This window comes from Vombatus ursinus, unplaced genomic scaffold (genome assembly GCF_900497805.2).
Source record: "Vombatus ursinus unplaced genomic scaffold, bare-nosed wombat genome assembly UNPS02014821.1, whole genome shotgun sequence".
NCBI lineage: Eukaryota > Metazoa > Chordata > Mammalia > Diprotodontia > Vombatidae > Vombatus > Vombatus ursinus.
The window spans coordinates 4,297,720-4,314,840 of NW_020954599.1; the positions used below are offsets into that span (position 1 = coordinate 4,297,720).

The 17,121-nt window shown below is 38.7% G+C and overlaps 1 protein-coding gene across 1 annotated transcript in view; it reads right to left on the reverse strand.

Annotated features, from left to right (window-relative positions):
* Positions 1-17,121, reverse strand: part of BMPR1B (bone morphogenetic protein receptor type 1B) — a 349,176-nt gene that overhangs the window by 2,293 nt on the left and 329,762 nt on the right. The window contains exons 11-12 of the mRNA XM_027837474.1: positions 11,978-12,153; positions 1,604-1,734 (exon numbers count right to left, since the gene is read on the reverse strand). Coding sequence (XP_027693275.1) covers positions 1,604-1,734; positions 11,978-12,153 — 307 coding nt within the window. The remainder of the gene's footprint in view (positions 1-1,603; positions 1,735-11,977; positions 12,154-17,121) is intronic.

Sequence of the window (17,121 nt, forward strand, 5' to 3'; positions counted from 1 at the left end):
ATTGTTTACAACACTTTCTAAGTTTAACTCTTTTTGTCTAATTGCATATGACACAAAGAAGGAAGCTAATTCCCAAAGTACAGCTGCCTGGTACAATCACTATGTTAAACTGTACTATTTAACAAGATTAATGACTTTTTCCTAGAATCACAGAGGCGGTCTCCAGTGCTCATGTTGGTATATCAATTAGTAGTCTTCTCACTTCATTAGAAATCCTTGGTGGAAGACTATAGAGTTCTTCAATATTCATTTATTGAATGTGCTGTGGTGGGGCATTTTTTAGGGGTATGGGTTGGACCAGATGTCTATTGAAATCCCTCGTAACTTCAAAAGTCTGTGATTTTGAATTCACACTTTCCCCAGACTTTCCCCACTTTTCTCAGACCTCCTATTTGGAAAGTATTCACATCACTATGCATTTCACAAACTGTATACAAGTGACATGCCAAGATGGGATAAGGGAATACCTACAGGGCCTTTAATAAAAACAAAACAAAGAAAAAACACGTTTTTCTTTGAAGAATCACTTATTAACAACACTTTTTCTATCTATGCCTACCATCTAGATATATGTATACATGGAAATTGTATAAGGGTTCACATTGGTATGCTTTAGGTATCCAGCTACCACTGCCATCAAGATGGAGTTGTGTTAGGAGAACAAACTGAGAATGTGTCACCATGTAGAGCCAAGAAAAGTGAATAGTGGCATGGGGAAAAAATGCTGCTTATCTGAGCAAACCGACCAAAATCACACAAAGCGCATCTCTGGAATTATTCATGCCAACTCAAAACCTACACTTGTCTTGTCTCCCTCTACTTCCTTTTCCCCTGCCAGTTTTCAGATGAGGTTGGTATTGCCTTATTATCAGTCTTAATGAACTGACCATTCACAGAATCATAGGACCTGAGAAATGGAAGGGGCCTCAGTGGTGATCTGATCCAATCAATACTGGAAAGGAACTCACATGTTAATAACACACCTGACAAGTGATCATCTTGCCTCTATTGAAATACCTTTCAGAAGCGAGAACCTACCACCTCTCCATTCAGCTCATTCACTTTGTGATAATCCTTTCCCATTTCATGTTGTTAATAAAGGTACATTATAATGTTTTTTAAAAATCCCAACCTAGTCTGTTTCTTGTACTTCTGAATGTCATGTGTACCACAGTGTTTCTGAATTTGTTTTTGCATATCTATGAGATAAGAATATAAAGCTTAACCTGTTAGCATAGAAATAGTGAAACCAACCCTGTGTGTGGGGGTGGGGAGAAAATCATTGATAAGAATCAATATATTAAAAAAATCACTCATGTAAATAACCTTGATGTAGCTGATAAGATAAAAAATAAAATGTCGGCATTATTTAGCAATGATGCAACCTGTCAATATCTCTGAGAAAGAACATTAACTTCAGAAAATTAGACAGTTAACATTCTGGGCTTTGACTATTCATACTTTCTTCTTCCACTGCATTGCCAATATCTCTTTTTAAAAGAAGCGCTGTAATGAGGATTGGTACTTCAACAACAGGCTTTCTGCACAAAACTGGCCAGATATCACTCTGGTCCCACACAGACAGTGGACCTTTCTTCCATACCTCATCACTACTCCACCTGTTGGGGAAGGATGGACGGAGTTTTTTGATGCACACAATCTCCCTCATATCTTCATAGGAGGGGTCACTGGGTACCAGGTCATGGTAGGGAAGCTGGTATTCTTCTACTATTCCTGGAAAAAAAAATTGTTTTGTTCAGTTACATACTTCTGAAATGAAGGGGAGGAAAAGAGCTAAAGTCTTATCAAATTGTAACTATCAATATTAACTACATACTTTGGTACATATTTTTCTTGGATGGGGGGCAGACAGATCTGTAATTTTGACCTTATTGATGCAGGGAATTCAGGGTGAGGAAATCCCATCTACCCAATCAGTTTTACAAAGTCTTAGAAAGTCGGCTGGCTCGCTGAGAGTTTAAATGACCTGCCTAGGAGCATAAAGCCAGTACATGTCAGAGGCTGTTCTTGAACCCATGTCTTTGTGACTCAAGACAAGCTTGTTATTCACTATGCTGAGCCGTCCAGTACTAATCTGGTGAGGCAAAACAAAGACCAACAGGCATGAATCCAAGTGATGTCATTCTTTCCTATTAAAAATAAATAGGGGCAGCTAGGTGGCACAGGGGATAGAGCACCAGCCCTGGATTCAGGAGGACCTGAGTTCAAATCTGGCCTCAGACACATAACGCTTACTCGCTGAGTGACCCTGGGCAAGTCACTTAACCCCATTGCCTAGCCAAAAGAAAGAAAAACAAATAAATAAATAAAGCATTCTTTAGAACCTTCAAAAAGGAAAATAGTGTTTCAAAAGAAACATCATTATACATCATTAGTCCTTTTCTAATGCTTCAGTCTAATGATGAAATTAATTTTGAAATTATTATTTTATAAAATGTGCTGCACTGCAGTAGCCATAAAGTTCAAAATTGCTTTCATATTCATCCAAAATTTAGTAGACATTACTGCTGGACATTCAATGATAGCATAGAGACCCTGGTATTAAGACCCTCTAGTATTAATCAAATGGAAGGGAAAAGTCACGTTCATAAGATATGAGACACAAGGGTAAGTGAGATGAAGGCTAGCCCAAGGAAAGGGGTTTTGAGAAATCTAAGGACAGAAATGATCACTTTCTGCTAGGGGTGGAGTGAGAAGTCAGGAAAGGTTTCATAGAACAAATGCCACCTAAGCTGAGCTTTGAAAGAAGAAAGAGATTTCACCATAACTGCAAAAGTGGGTTTGGGAAGAAGACCATTCCAGGAATGGGCAGTGCTGTCAAAAAATGTCAAAAGACAAGAGATCAGCACGAGAAAAAGGAACAGGTAGCAGAGTTTTGCTGGAACTCTATTAAGTCTCTAGAACGGGGGTGGGGAACCTGTGGCTTATAAGTCCCATGTGGTCCCCTAGGTCCTCGTTCCCTACCCCTGCTCTAAGGTTACTGAATGAATATCTGCAAGATGGGAGCTTAATGAAGCCCTGTTTACAATGACCAAAATTTATTTAATAAATTCCAAACTTGTAAAAAATATGATGCTATTATAACCATAGGAGTTAGGATTTCACGCCACTTTAGAAAGCAGTCAATTTGGGGAAAGAACAGATTCTCCTCGTTGTAAAAATAAGGTGAGGTTAAAAACCAGCAGTTTGGAGAGATCTCAGATGTGCACAGGATGATGGTACACGCTACAGGGACCTCTCTTTCTCATTTGTTTTCCGACTCTACAATGCTTAGCAAGAGCACGTGGCCTGCTCTCTGCTCCATAGCATTCTTGGAGTAGATCCTTGACATAACCATAGCAAATTCTGCTCCTTTCACAATGCTTTCTATTAATACAGAAAATATACAGAAAATCTTGGGGAATCCTTACTCACTATTGCTGTATCTTTGAAGTAAACATCGCTTCGTAAAAGTTAATTGATATTAACTGGACAAATGAAACTAGACTAATAATCACTGGTGATTAACAGTGAGAACACACCAGAATGGGATTGAGCCAATGGCTTTAGAAAATCATCTCTAAACCCTGAAGGGGACCCATACAATGGTAGAGGGAGATGTAGCCTTGCTCAGCATCAGACTCATGTTTAAGAGTAAGTGTTATAACAAAGATTCTTAGAGCTTATTAAACCCTGTGTAGGCATGCTCATTTAAATTTTTTTAGGAAATTATGAGAGTCTGTTGTTCTGCCTATTCTATTTTCTCATTGTTCAAATTTTTGGCCCATTTAATGGGTCAGGTTGGAATTACTTTAATCACCTACTTTTGTTGTTGTTGTTTTTTGTTGTTTTGTTTTGTTTTGTTTTTTGGCAATTGGGGTTAAGTGACTTGCGCAGGGTCACACAGCTAGTAAGTGTCAAGTGTTTGGTCTGAGGCTGGATTTGAACTCAAGGTCCTCATGACTTTAGGGCCGGTGCTCTATCCATTGCACCACCTAGCTGCCCCATCGCCTACTTTTTACTCATCTAATTTAATACTGTTTTGATATTTGTTCTAATAAGTTAATGATCTGATTGCACAAAGAGGACCAATTTAAAAATTACAAGTCATTTTCTCTTTAAGATATAGCAAATTATTTTTGGTGTGATGCTCCTTGGTGTGTGCCTTTTTCAACACTGCTGATACAAGTAACAACACACAATCCTTCATGAAGCACCACTACATTATGGGTAGAGAGCTGGAGTTGTTTTTGGAGTCCGGAAGACCTGGGTTCAAGTTAACCCTCCCACGCATACTACATGACCCCAGGCAAGACACTTAACTTCTAGGCGTCCCCAGACACTCTAAGATTGGGAACTAGTTGATTATCTGCAAAGACAGGGGGAACCTCTCCAACGAAGAGTTTCTTATATCAAATAAACTACAGGTCTCAAGGGGAAAATTAAGTAACAACTCAATTTATGCAGCCCTTTAAACTTTACCAAGCACTCCCTGTATTAACCTTGGAAAGCAGATGAGGAAAGTGCTAATGCTTTGTTGAAATTTGGTTTCATCAGTGTGGCATTCCTTCCAGTGATGCAGACTGATACTCATCTATGCTTGTGCATCCTACTTTTATCTGCATTCTCCCATTAACCTGCTACAAACTTACCACTCAATTTCCTGGATGCCTTCTCCCTGCTCCTTTGACACTGTGTTGACAGTAGTACATCACATAAGCCATCCATTAGTTAGCACCTCCCCTTTTCCCCCCATCCCCTGGTCCTGTATGTCTCTGAAATCATTTGTGTTTCTTCTTCCAGGCAATTCTTCACCTGTAACATATTATAGCCAGCTTACTCCCATCCCTTGCCTTCATTAATATGTCAGGGAAACATACTTAGAAGAATGAAGCAACTTTTCCCAGGTCACAGAGCAAAGAAATGGCTGAGACAAAATTTGAGCCACGCCTTCTAAAGCGTGTCTTGTTATATTACTATTACTCCTAGAAGGTTGTGTATTATTGAATTCACTAGGTCCAGTATCCTTATTTTATCAAAATATAACCTTGTTTTAACAAAAACCCTGGCTATATGCTCCTCTCTCCTCTCTGTCTAACCAAAGGATATCTTAAGAACGAGGTCACAGGCTACCCCTTCTAGGAAGCCTTCCCTTACTGGGCCAACCCACTTAGCTCTTTATCTCTTCTCAAAGCCTTTCATATTTTTAGAATATATCAGTGTCATGTGCACACGTGTATCTCATCACCTCAATTAGATTTAAAAAAAAGTACCTGAAGATAAAGACTTTGCATCCCTCTCATTTTCTCTGGGAGTAACACAGTGTCTGGTAAGAAACAGACACTTAACAAACTGACTGCTTGTTAATGACTGACTGACTGACTGACTGACTGACTGAATGAATGAATGAATGAATGAAATAAAGACAGGGAGAGGCAGAGCTGATCTTTGGCAAAATTGCAGCCAGTGAATTATCCTTCTCTGACCTTTCACCCACCATCTCTGTCTCTTTGCCTCTCTTAGGTGGTTGCTGATTCCAAAGTAGGCTTTTGTGATGCAAATGTAGCACAGTAATCAGACTTGGGCCCCTATACATTACATTCTTCTGATAGCTCTGACTATTATGGAACTTTGAGGATGAAACAGGTAGAGAGTCCTGAGGAATGGCGTGATTATATATGCTTTTGAAAAACACAAAATGAAAGGAAAAGTAATCAGTCAGTTTTATACCTTAGCTCTTTCTTGAAGATTGAATGCTTGTTCAGTATCTGGTCGGGGAACAATGCCTGCACTAACTTTCTGCTTATACATTATACTGTACCTACTTCAAGAGAAAAATTTTCTACTCTCAAAGAGCTCATTAAAATTAATTTCCCAGTGCAATTATGAGGCACCATGACTTTAAATGCACCACTCCAAGGTAGTCCAAATCTTTGTAATGACGTTAAACTATTGTATTAACCCGAACAGAGGAAAGGACACAACCAACCAAAATGAAAGTATCCAATGCTTAAATATCATGCGTTGGTATCTCTGAGAAGAAAACCAGTCCCTCAGAAGATAAGCTATGAACAAGCAGTTTTCAGAAAAAGAAATGTAAATGGATTATCAATCATATTTTAAAAAATGCTCCAATAACTAATAATCGGAGAAATGCAAATTAAAACCCATGCTGCACCTCACACCATGAAAACTGGCAAAGATGATATGGAACTAATGCTGGAGGGGCCGTGGAAAGATAAGTATAGTAGATCTGTGAATTGATCTAACCATTCTGCGTAGCAATTTGAAACCATGCAAGAAAAGTCAATATATTGCTCATATCTTTTGATTTAGCAGTACTGCTTTTGAGAGATCAAAGATAGAGAGAAAGGTTATACATATGTTAAAACTATTTTAGCAATGTTATTGATGGTGGCAAAAAAAATGGAAATAAATTCAATACATATCAATTACGGAATGGCTAAAAAATTTGTAAAATGGAGTATCGAAATATTGTACTGCAATAAATGATGAATTTGAAGAATTTGGAGAAACAGCATAAGATTTACGCAGAGTGAAGAAAGCAGAACCAGAAAGAGGTCACTGAATGCAATCACCACTAAAATATTTCAGAACCCTGTTCCAAAATGAGCAATCTTGACTCTAAAAGATTATTTGCTCCAGAGGGAAAGAGAACTTTGAGGGGCAGAATGAGGGACATAAAATATGGTAAGTATATCAGTTTGTTTTGCTTAGGGGTACTTCTTTACTACAAATAGAAAGGAAGTGTTGTAAAAATACATAAAGCATTTAAAATCTGTAACTAATTTCATTATAATTCTATTCCAACTTCTTCATTAACTGTCAGACTCTTCCAATATGTTATTTCTTCCATGTATATATTTCAAGTATCATTTTAAATCAAAACATTAGTCATTTAAATCTGTGGATTTAAGAGGCATCATTGTGTAGCAGAAATATCACTGACCTTAAAACTGGGATTTGAATGTGATTTTAAAAAATTGTATGCCTAGGGGTAGCTAGATGGCACAGTGGATAAAACTCTGACCTTGGAGTCAGCAGGACATGAGTTCAAATAAGACCTCAGACACTTGACACTTACTAGCTGTGTGACCTTGGACAAGTCACTTAACCCCAACTGCCTCATCAAAATAATAATAATAATAATAATAATAAAATTGTATGTCTATGGGTATGTCACTTAAATTTTTTAAATCTCAATTTCTTCATCTTTAAAATGCAAATAATAATAATACCTATAGCTCTAACCTCACCTGGTTTTATGAAGTAGGTAGAAAACCTTAGGATCAAATGAGATTCACTCTCACAAGAACGATTTATATTTGAAACGAAAAATAAATTGTTTATACTTCCTTTTTTTACAAAAACGTGAATACTCCCCACAGAAGATGGACCAAAAATCAACCAGCAGCAACAGCCCAAACAAACACTGGGACGGGAAGCTGGGATGAACAAAGTGACTGTGCTTGTCACTGGGCATATAAAGAGGTTTGACCTTTGAGGGGCTTACCATCTACTTCATAAAAACATAACATTTTAGAACTATAGAAGGGACCATAAGAGTTCATTTGGGCTCCTCATTTTAATCCCAAGAAATCAAAGTGCAGAGGATGAATGACTTTTCCAACACTCTACATGTGAATAAATAGTTAGATGGATGGATGGATGGATGGATGGATGGATGGATGGATGGATGGATGGGTGGATGGATGGATGGATGGATGGATGGATGGATGGATGGATGGATGGATAGGTGGATGGGTGAATGGATGGATGGATGGATGGATGGATGGATGGATGGATGGATGGATGGATAGGTGGATGGGTGAATGGATGGATGAATGGATAGTCAGTAGACGACTAGAGACTAGAATTCATGCTTTATTGATTCTTTGTCCAAAGAGATAGGACCCTAAAGATAATGTTGCTGTTGTTGGTTTGTTTCAGTCATATCCAATTCTCGGAGACCCCATTTGGGTTTTTTGTTTTGTTTTGTTTTGTTTGGTTTGGTTGGTTGTTTTTGTCAAAAATGTTGGAATGGTTTGCCATTTCCTTTTCTAGCTCATTTTACAGATGGAGAACTGAGGCAAACAGGATTATGTGACTTTGCCCAGGGTCACATAGCTAGTAAGTGGCTGAGGCCAAATTTGAACTCAGATTCTCCTGACTCCAGGATCAGCATTCTATTCACACTGCCACCTTACTGCTCAGGATGATGCTAATTATAGTAGGTTGATGATAGTTATAGTTGTAGTCATGGTAATAATTATATATGATATTTTATAGTTTCTACTCAACTTTTTATACATTCTTATTTTAATCCTCAAACTGTCAGGAAAAGTATTACTAACCCTTTAATGTGTATTTTTGCTTCTCCTTGTACTTTTAGCACAGTGCATGGAACACAGTAAGCACATAATAAATGCTTATTAATTGATGAGAAATACAGATATCAAGAATGACCTGCTCATTGTCACACAGCTAATGGAGTACCAAAAAAAGAGTGCCATATTTGAAGTCAGGGGACCTGCCTTTGCACAGACTGTCTCCCAAGTCTGGCACGCACTCTTTTCTCACCTCTCTGGCTCTTGGGAATCCCAGAGGCCTGTCAATGCTCACCTTGAGTGCCACCTTCTCCTCTAGGCCATGGGTGACTCTTCTCTTTGTTTCATGCTACATGCATGCCATAGCCTCCTGCTTTCCTCTGGAGTTTCTTTTAAGAGTATTTACTTCTCCATGTGCCTTTACCCCACAGAAAAATATAAGTTCTTTGAGGGCAAGGACCATTTAATTTTGTCTTTGTTGCCCCAGGACTTAGCACAGAGCTTTGCACATAGTAGGTGCTTAATAAATGCTTGCTGCCTTGAAATGAACCTACCATCTTAGAGCACTCTATGTGCTTACAAAAAGATAACTAGAAATAGAAGGGAGCATATGTTAAGTGCCAAGTGAATGGAATAGACACTGTTCTCGAGGAGCTGAGAGGAGGTTTCAGTTGCCAAACTTTGGGAAAGCCAAATTATGCACTATAGAAGAGATGGCATTTGAGCAAAGGCTTGAAGGAACTAGAGGACTTATGTAAGGTACTGTGGGCAGGGAAAGGCACAGAGTTGGGGAACTGTGATGTAATTTAACAAAACAATACATTTATATAATAATAGCTCTGCAAAATGCCTTCCTCACCTTTCCCATATTACATATGAAGAAACTGAGGCTCAGACTATACTGGATAAAGTATTGGACTCAGAGACTTGCCTTCTGCTTTGAGTTTTGAGAAGCACTTTCACATTTTCTAGACTTTAATTTTCTTTACATCTAAAATGAGGGAGGTAAAATTGTCAGGTCCCTTCTGTGGTTCTCTCATACACATGCCATGTTTAGCAATAGCCCAAAGATAAGAAGCTGTGTGATGCAGGGGATTGTGGGTCAGATTTGGAGTCAGGAAGACCTCCCACCCTTTGTATAAAGTCTAGGAGCGAAGGGTAAAAGAGGTTTGAAGTCAGAGGTCATGAGTTTCATTCATATTTCTACCTCTTTCTGCTTCTGCGACCTCAGACAAATCCCTTTTCCTCTCTAAGACTCAGTTTCTTCATCTTTCATATGTGGAAAATAGTATCTCTAGTGCCTACTCTATTGTAGTGAGATTCAAAAGAGATTATTTGTCCATCCATCTGTCCATCTAACAAGCTAGCTAGCTAGCTTAGAAATCTATTGCAACAGGGGTAGCTAGGTGGCACAGTGGATAGAGTACCGACCCTGAAGTCACGAGGACCTGACTTCAAATGCGGCTTCAGACCAAACACTTGACACTTACTAGCTGTGTGACCCTGGGCAAGTCACTTAACTCCAAATGCCTTAAAAAAAAAAAAAGACATCTATTGCAATAGTTCAGGAGAGAGACGACGAAGGCCAAGCAGCGGTTCCCAAACTTATTGGCCTTCAAAAAAATTACTCAGAACCCCCATGGAAATCTACTTTCTTTAGCCTTTTAATAGATTTTTTAAAAAATTTGCATCATTAAAAAAATACTGCCTCCCTGCATCATTCCAGTGGTCCCCATAAGGCGGTATTGCCCACTTTGGGAATCTATGGTAAGGTGGTAGTTGTGTAATTGGAGAGAATGGATATATGTGAGAGATTTTGTAGTGAAGAAAACTACATGATTTTGGCAACTGAGTTAAAAATGACAACATAGTTGTGAACCTGAGTAGCCACAAAGCTGACAGTGTCCTCATCAGGAATAGGGAAGTTTGGGTGATGGGAGAATTTGGAGGAGAGATCATGAGTTCTGCTTTATCCATAATGAGTACAAGAGGCTTTTGGGATATCCATTTTGAAATGTCCAACAAGTTGTTGGTGATGCGGTGATGCTAGAGGTAAGGAGAGATTAGGCTTTAATAAACAGATCTGGGAGTCATGTACCAGAGATGATCACTGAACCCAGGGAAATTGATGAGGTCACCAAGCAGAAGAGTAGGGAGAGAAAGGAGAAGAGAGCCAAGGACAAAGTTCTGGGGAATATTCACGGTTAGTGGTCATGACCTGGATGAAGAACCAGCAAAAGAGATTAAGAAGTACTGATCAGACACGTAGCAAGAGAACCAAGAGGAAACCGAGTCATGAAAACCCAGAGAAGAAAGTATCAAGGATTATTATTATTTATCATTATTTTAATGAACAAACAAATAATCAGTGCAGTTTGGTGGCCACACAGAGAGTCTGGAATTTGAGCTAAAGCAGAAGCAAGATTGTTTAGAATCTTTAATAGCACAGTAAGAAGTTGTTCTCTATTGAAATACCGGCCCATTGAAAACAAAGGAAGCTTGTTGGGTAGCAGTGACTCCACTCAGTGAGGTCAGTTAGGGAGCTGTCACAGCAGTCCACGGGTGATACCTCTCGAGATACATACAAAATGAGATGTATATATATATATATATTTTGCCAAAGTAGGGATATTGTTTTAACTATGTATATTTGTTACAAAAATTTTTTTCTTTTTCTTTTTTCTAATAGGAGGACAAGGCCAGAAAGATGTCTAGACAAGCAGAAAGTTCTGAAAGCTACAAATGCATTTTTATACAATTAAAAAGAAAAGGAAACTGTATATAAAAACTCTTTACTTTCATTTATAATCCTCTTTTTTCTATTTGGTGCTTATTAAGAATAAAAATGAAAATAATTTTTGAAAACACTAAAGGAATAGTACAGGAAGACCTGGACTGAGGGTGTTGGAACAGAAAGAAAGGAATGGATCCTACAGAAATTATAATAGCTGAATTTACAGGATTTAGGTTCATAGAGTTGCAGAGCTATAAGGTACTTTGAGACCCTCTAGTCTATTTCCTTATTTTTCAAACATGGAAACAGAGGTCTAGAGAAGTTAAGTGATTTCCTTTAAGGTCACACAGCCAGTTAATAGTGGACCCAACATAAGAAGTCAAGTTTCTCGACTCCCAGTCCAGTGCTCGTCCACAAGACCATGTTGGCAGGTTGACTGTGGAAGACAGTGGTAGGACTCAAGGATGATACTGGGGTTTAGCATCTGGGGGAGCAGGATATAGACTGAAACTGTTCCTCCTTAGCAGGACAGAGAGTCCTGTCCTTGGAGCCAAGAAATCCTAGATTCAAGTCTTACCTCTAAAACATTCTGGCTGGGTGATACTGAACAAGTTGTGTAACCTCTCAGAACTCTGAGAAACTGCCTTTATAAGATTACAAACTGCAGAGCACCTATTGACCCTTATTGGTAGAGAGAATTTCCTTCTCTGGGTGCTCTTTATAAAAAATAAATTAATGGTTCAGAACCTATCTAGTCCCTGGAAAGCTCAAAGCAGGAGCTTATATCCAGCAGGGGATGAGGGGTATGGGTAGAGATAAATCCAATTTTGAACTCTAAGGATCAACTTTATGGAAGCTCAGGTTCTAACCATCCGATGACATCGTGATTACTTACCACTGGATACACATCTCCGGGCGATTTCCCACAGAATCAGGCCAAAACTGTACATATCAGCCATGATGTAGGACTGAAAGTGGTTCCGATTCAAACTCTCATCCAGCACCTCCGGCGGCATGTAACGTTTGGTGCCAACTCGAGTGTTGGGTGGGATGTCGACTTCATTGGTGTCGCTGAAGGGAAGGATACAGCACTGACATCAACACAGATGAAAAACGCGGGCAAAATCAACTTACAGCTAGGGCAAGGTCAAAAAGCACTGCAATGAAACACTCGGGAGAGGAATATCTTAGTGCGTGAACAAGGACTCTGCTTTGAAAGGCTTACTTGGCTGAGGCTATATGAAGTACTTAAATTCAGGCACCGAAAATATAAGACTCCCTAGGGATACAGCGGGTAACATTTGGGATTTCATTAGCATTAAACTAATGCAGTTGGTAACTATCAAATATTCATTAAATGTTTAAAAACAGCCTTTCTCAGATTAACAATTTAGCAGATTTGCTATTGAAAGAGGATTTAGGAAGCCAGAAAAAAAATCTTCTAGTTCTTCCAAACACTCAGGAAAAGCATGACTGAGAATAGGGCCCAGATCTCATTCCAATCCTAGAATTTTATAGCGGAAGGCTCTCCGGTTTTCATCTGGTCCAATTCTTGTGTTTTTACAGAAAAGACAAGTGAAGTGTTGAAAGAAAAAAAGTGACTTGTTCAAGCTTACACTCTTGGTTTAGGCAGAACCGAGCCTAGAATCTAGGTTTCCTGACTTTGCATTCAATTTCCATAACATAGTCTCTGTTACATATTTTTTCCTAAGTGTTCTAAGGATTCCTCGCAAAAATGTAAAAATAAGTGCATTGTTTATGATTATTCTTTTACTTCTGGACCTCTGATTTTTATCAGTGTCGGGAAATTCTAGGGAGGAAATTCTTTCTATCATTGCAGCTCAGAAACTATTCTACACTCTAGTCTTGGCTGTCTAGGGGACTGAGAAATTAAAGCACTTGTTCATGGTCACACAGTATTAAGAATCAAAGGCAGAACTTGAACCTAGGTCTACCTGACTGATTCTAGTTCTCTCCTACCAGATATACCAACTTCCCCATACCGAATTAATGGGGCTACGTCATTGGTAATGATTTCATTTCAATTCAATCTGACCTTGATCTTCTAAAAAGGAAGATGGACTTGAGTCAAGAAACTTTGTTTTGAATCTTCTTAGACAATACTAGTTGTGTGACCACAGTCTTGGGGTTTCTGAACCCAAGCTTCCTCATCTGTAAAATGGGACAAACGAGTGTCTTACTTAATTGCCGTAAACAAATCATTTGGAAAACCGTAAGGAAGTAATTATTGAATAATTCACATTCAATAAATAAGTATTTATAACAATAATTTCATTTGAAGATCACTGTGCTTAGGAATGGAGTTAACATAAAGTGGCCAGAGAATTCACTGTTGTTGTTTGTCCTTCATTCTCAAAGAGGACCATGACATTAGGAAGGAGATGCCATGACTTACAAGTGAACTGGATTTAAATGAGAGAGGGCTGTGCAAAGTCACTAGCCTCACTTTCTCCTCCAGAGCCAACTGGGCCCAGTGGCAAAACATAGATCAGGACAACTGGAGATGACTCTGCAGGGAGTTCATTATCTTATAAGGGTCAACACATACTTACTTTTTATTTCCTTTTTTTTTTTTTTTTGGTGAGGGCAATTGGGGTTAAGTGACTTGCCCAGAATCACACAGCTAGTGAGTGTTATGTGTCTGAGGCCGTATCTGAACTCAGGTCCTCCTGACTCCAGGGCCAGTGCTCTATCCACTGCGCCAACTAGCTGCCCCAAACACATACTTACTTCAAAGATTCATGATTACATCAGTGTAAATTCTCCATAACCTCCCCTTTTTTTAGTAGCTTTATTAGGTTGTTAGCTATCCAAACTCCATCACCTTCTGGTCAACCCTCTTTTGATCCTTTCCAAACTTTGCTAAGCTGGCCCTCAAATAACTGACAGAATCTCTCACTGAGTACCCTGCGCTGGAAGCTGGTCCAACTTGGCCTTCTAAGGTCCTGAAAGCTTCCAAAGTTTGAACTCCATAGACATGGGCTCATGATCACCCCCATTGCTTGGTGAAGGCTCATAAATGAATATATGCAATTTTAAAGTGATATTATGTAAGTGCATGAAAAAAAAGTGAAAAGTGCTTTGTAAGCACTTCTCTAGGACCTAGGAAGCATGGGTTGGATTTCAATGAAGGGAGAGTTGACCAAGGGGAATGATAGTTGGAACAAAGACCCAGAGGGAAGCACAAAGAGAACAAGTGGAGGGTATACACTCCTTTTGACTGAAGTATAGAGTGCCCGGTGGGGAGAAGTATGACATAAGCCTGGAAAGGTAGAGAGTCTAATGCCGCACTAAAAGGTTTCAACTTCATTCAGCAGGCCCCAGGAAGCCTCTGAAGGACTTTAAACTGAGGAGTGAAAGGACATCTTCGGATAAGGCATATTCATTTGGCGGCTTTGTGAATCACGGATTGAAGAGGAGTGGCGAGTGGAGGTAAGAAAATCAGAAAGGGCTAAATCATAAAAGTATAGATTTTTAAAAATACACCATTGATTTGACCTCATTCAATAGATCTATGTGCTTTTGCAAATAAGATCATTGTTTGTAGTTTTTAAAGGCAAAAGTTTGAAATCTGAATTTTTATATCTACCAATAATTTCTACGTAAGTCTGAACTGTTTACATCTATTCATAAATTTTAAATCCCATAGCTTTATTCCTAAAATATCTTCAAAATCTGTTTCCCACCAAAAGTTTCAACTTTTCTAAATCCCCAAAGTAAATAGTTATTTCAAATGATATACCATTAGTTTTTGGAATATTCATCACTTTAAGCAAACAAAATATGGGGGAATGTCTTTGTCTTTACAGAAACTAAAATATAAATGGAGAAGAGTCAAGTAAAATAGCTTGTTCAAAGATGGTCATAGCCCTCTGGTCCTCTTCTGGCTATAGGACAGGGTACTGGAAAGTGAATATATACCACGAAGAAACGTGATTAGTGCCTGTATTCAAATACTGACAGAGGGTGGGTAGATGGAGTTAGTTATTTATTGGACTAACTCTTAAGTAGAGGTTGTTAACAAATCTTCCTCTCCTCTGTTACCTTTAGTCTTTTCAGTTTTTGACTTCGAATCCCAGGAACTCTGCTACCTCCTACCTGTGAGACTTGGGAAAAGTCACTTTGTCTCTCTAAACTGTTAAGAACAGTGATTTACTGAGTTACTTTAATGATAATTTCACCCTTCAAAAGATGACAGATCCAGAAGTTCTACCCAGGATATGACTCTTACCATCCGAGAGAAACTGATTGCTTAGTGGAAATGCCAGGAACGTTGGAGGGAAGTGACCATTCCTCTTAGAGTTTGGGATAGAAATGGAGAAGAAAGCTGGGCACAGTGGAAAATGCACCAGAGATTTTGATAAAACATATTTCAAAGGGTTCAAAGAAAGATAGGTTAGACATACAGGGTAAGGTAAGACAGTGTAAGCAGAATGGGAAGTGTTCAGAAATGAAATCCCAAAGACACCAAAGAGAACAATTCTGAGAAAAGGAAAAGGAAGATTTGTCCATAAGCATTAAAGTGGATGAATTGGGGACTTGACAAGCAACTTAAATTTTTAAAAAGATAGGTAAAGAATATGGAAGTAAGGGCAGGCAATCTAGGCAGGCTTCCCATTTGTTTTGTCTCAGTGGAGGGACTTGCCTCTTAAAAAAAAAAGAACTGGGGGAAGGCAGAGTCAAAATGGCAGAGAAAAGGCAGGGACTGCCTGAGTTCTTCCACAATTCCCCCCAAACAACTTCAAAGAGAGCCTCAATGAATTCTAGAGTGGCAAAACCCACAAAAGCACAAGGTGAAGTAATCTTCTAGCCCAAGATAACTAAGAAGGACTGCAGGAAAAATCTGTCTCGCTCAAGTAGAATGGGAGAGCAACTCAGCACTGGCAGTCTCTGGGCAAGGCAACCGGAAGTCTCTAGCCTCAGTCTCATCTCAGTTTTCTTTGAAAAAATGTTAAGATTCTGATGCTGTTTGAGTAAGTAGAAAGAAGCACCAACATCTTCTTCTGGGTGAACCATCACAGAATCACAGCATCTTCATGAAGTGGGGCCTGAGTTGGACTGACTCATGTTTATTTAGACTCTAGAATGAAATGAATCTAAAAAGACATATTTTTTTTCCTTCTAAGTAAGATGGTCAAAATGATTCAGAACAACAAGGAAAAAGCGAAGGGAAGAAAGTATTTATTAAGCACCTACTTTCTGCCAGGCACTTTGCTAAGCACTTTATAAGTGTCTCATTTAGTCTTCATAACAACTTTCTTTGGTAAGTACCCTTATTATACCTATTTTAAGGTTGAGGAAGTTCAGGCAAACAACTATTAAGGGATTTGTCCGGGGTCACATAGTTATTAAGTTTCTTAGGTGACATTTGAACTGAGGTCCTTCTGACTTCAGGGCTAGCTCTCCATCCATTCTGTCACATAGATCCCTATAACAGCAGTGTCTTACACTAAAAAGAATTAAAAACTGTAGCTGAATTAGATCATGTCGGGTAGGAAATCCACACTTGTTTATGTAATTTTTAAGGGACTACATGAGGAGACTGGTGTGGGTAAAAAAATAAAATAAAATAAATAAAATAAAAAGATCTGTATAAGAAATCTTAGACCTTGTCTACTGCCTCTGCTGCTGTGCACTTTTAGGTATCTCCAAGTAAAATCAAGATAACGAATAAGTTTTTTGCAGAAAACATAAAATGGGTTAAAATTCTGAAAAAGGAGTCAATATACTACATAGGTACTAAGACTATTTTTACTGAAACATAAACCATACATTCTCAGAAGTTAAAACACTGAGAAAAAGTGGGTGAAAACAGAAGAAACCAAAATAAGGAGTGTCACAAGTCAATAAGGCTGAAAACTACACCCAAACTTGAAAAATTACAGACATTTGGAGCTGAAAGAGACCACAGAAATCATGTAGTACAAGCCCTTCATCTTATGGATGAGAAAACTAAGGTCCAAAAAGGATAGATGGCTTACTCAAAGTCACACTGCTAATCAACAGCAGTATTCAACA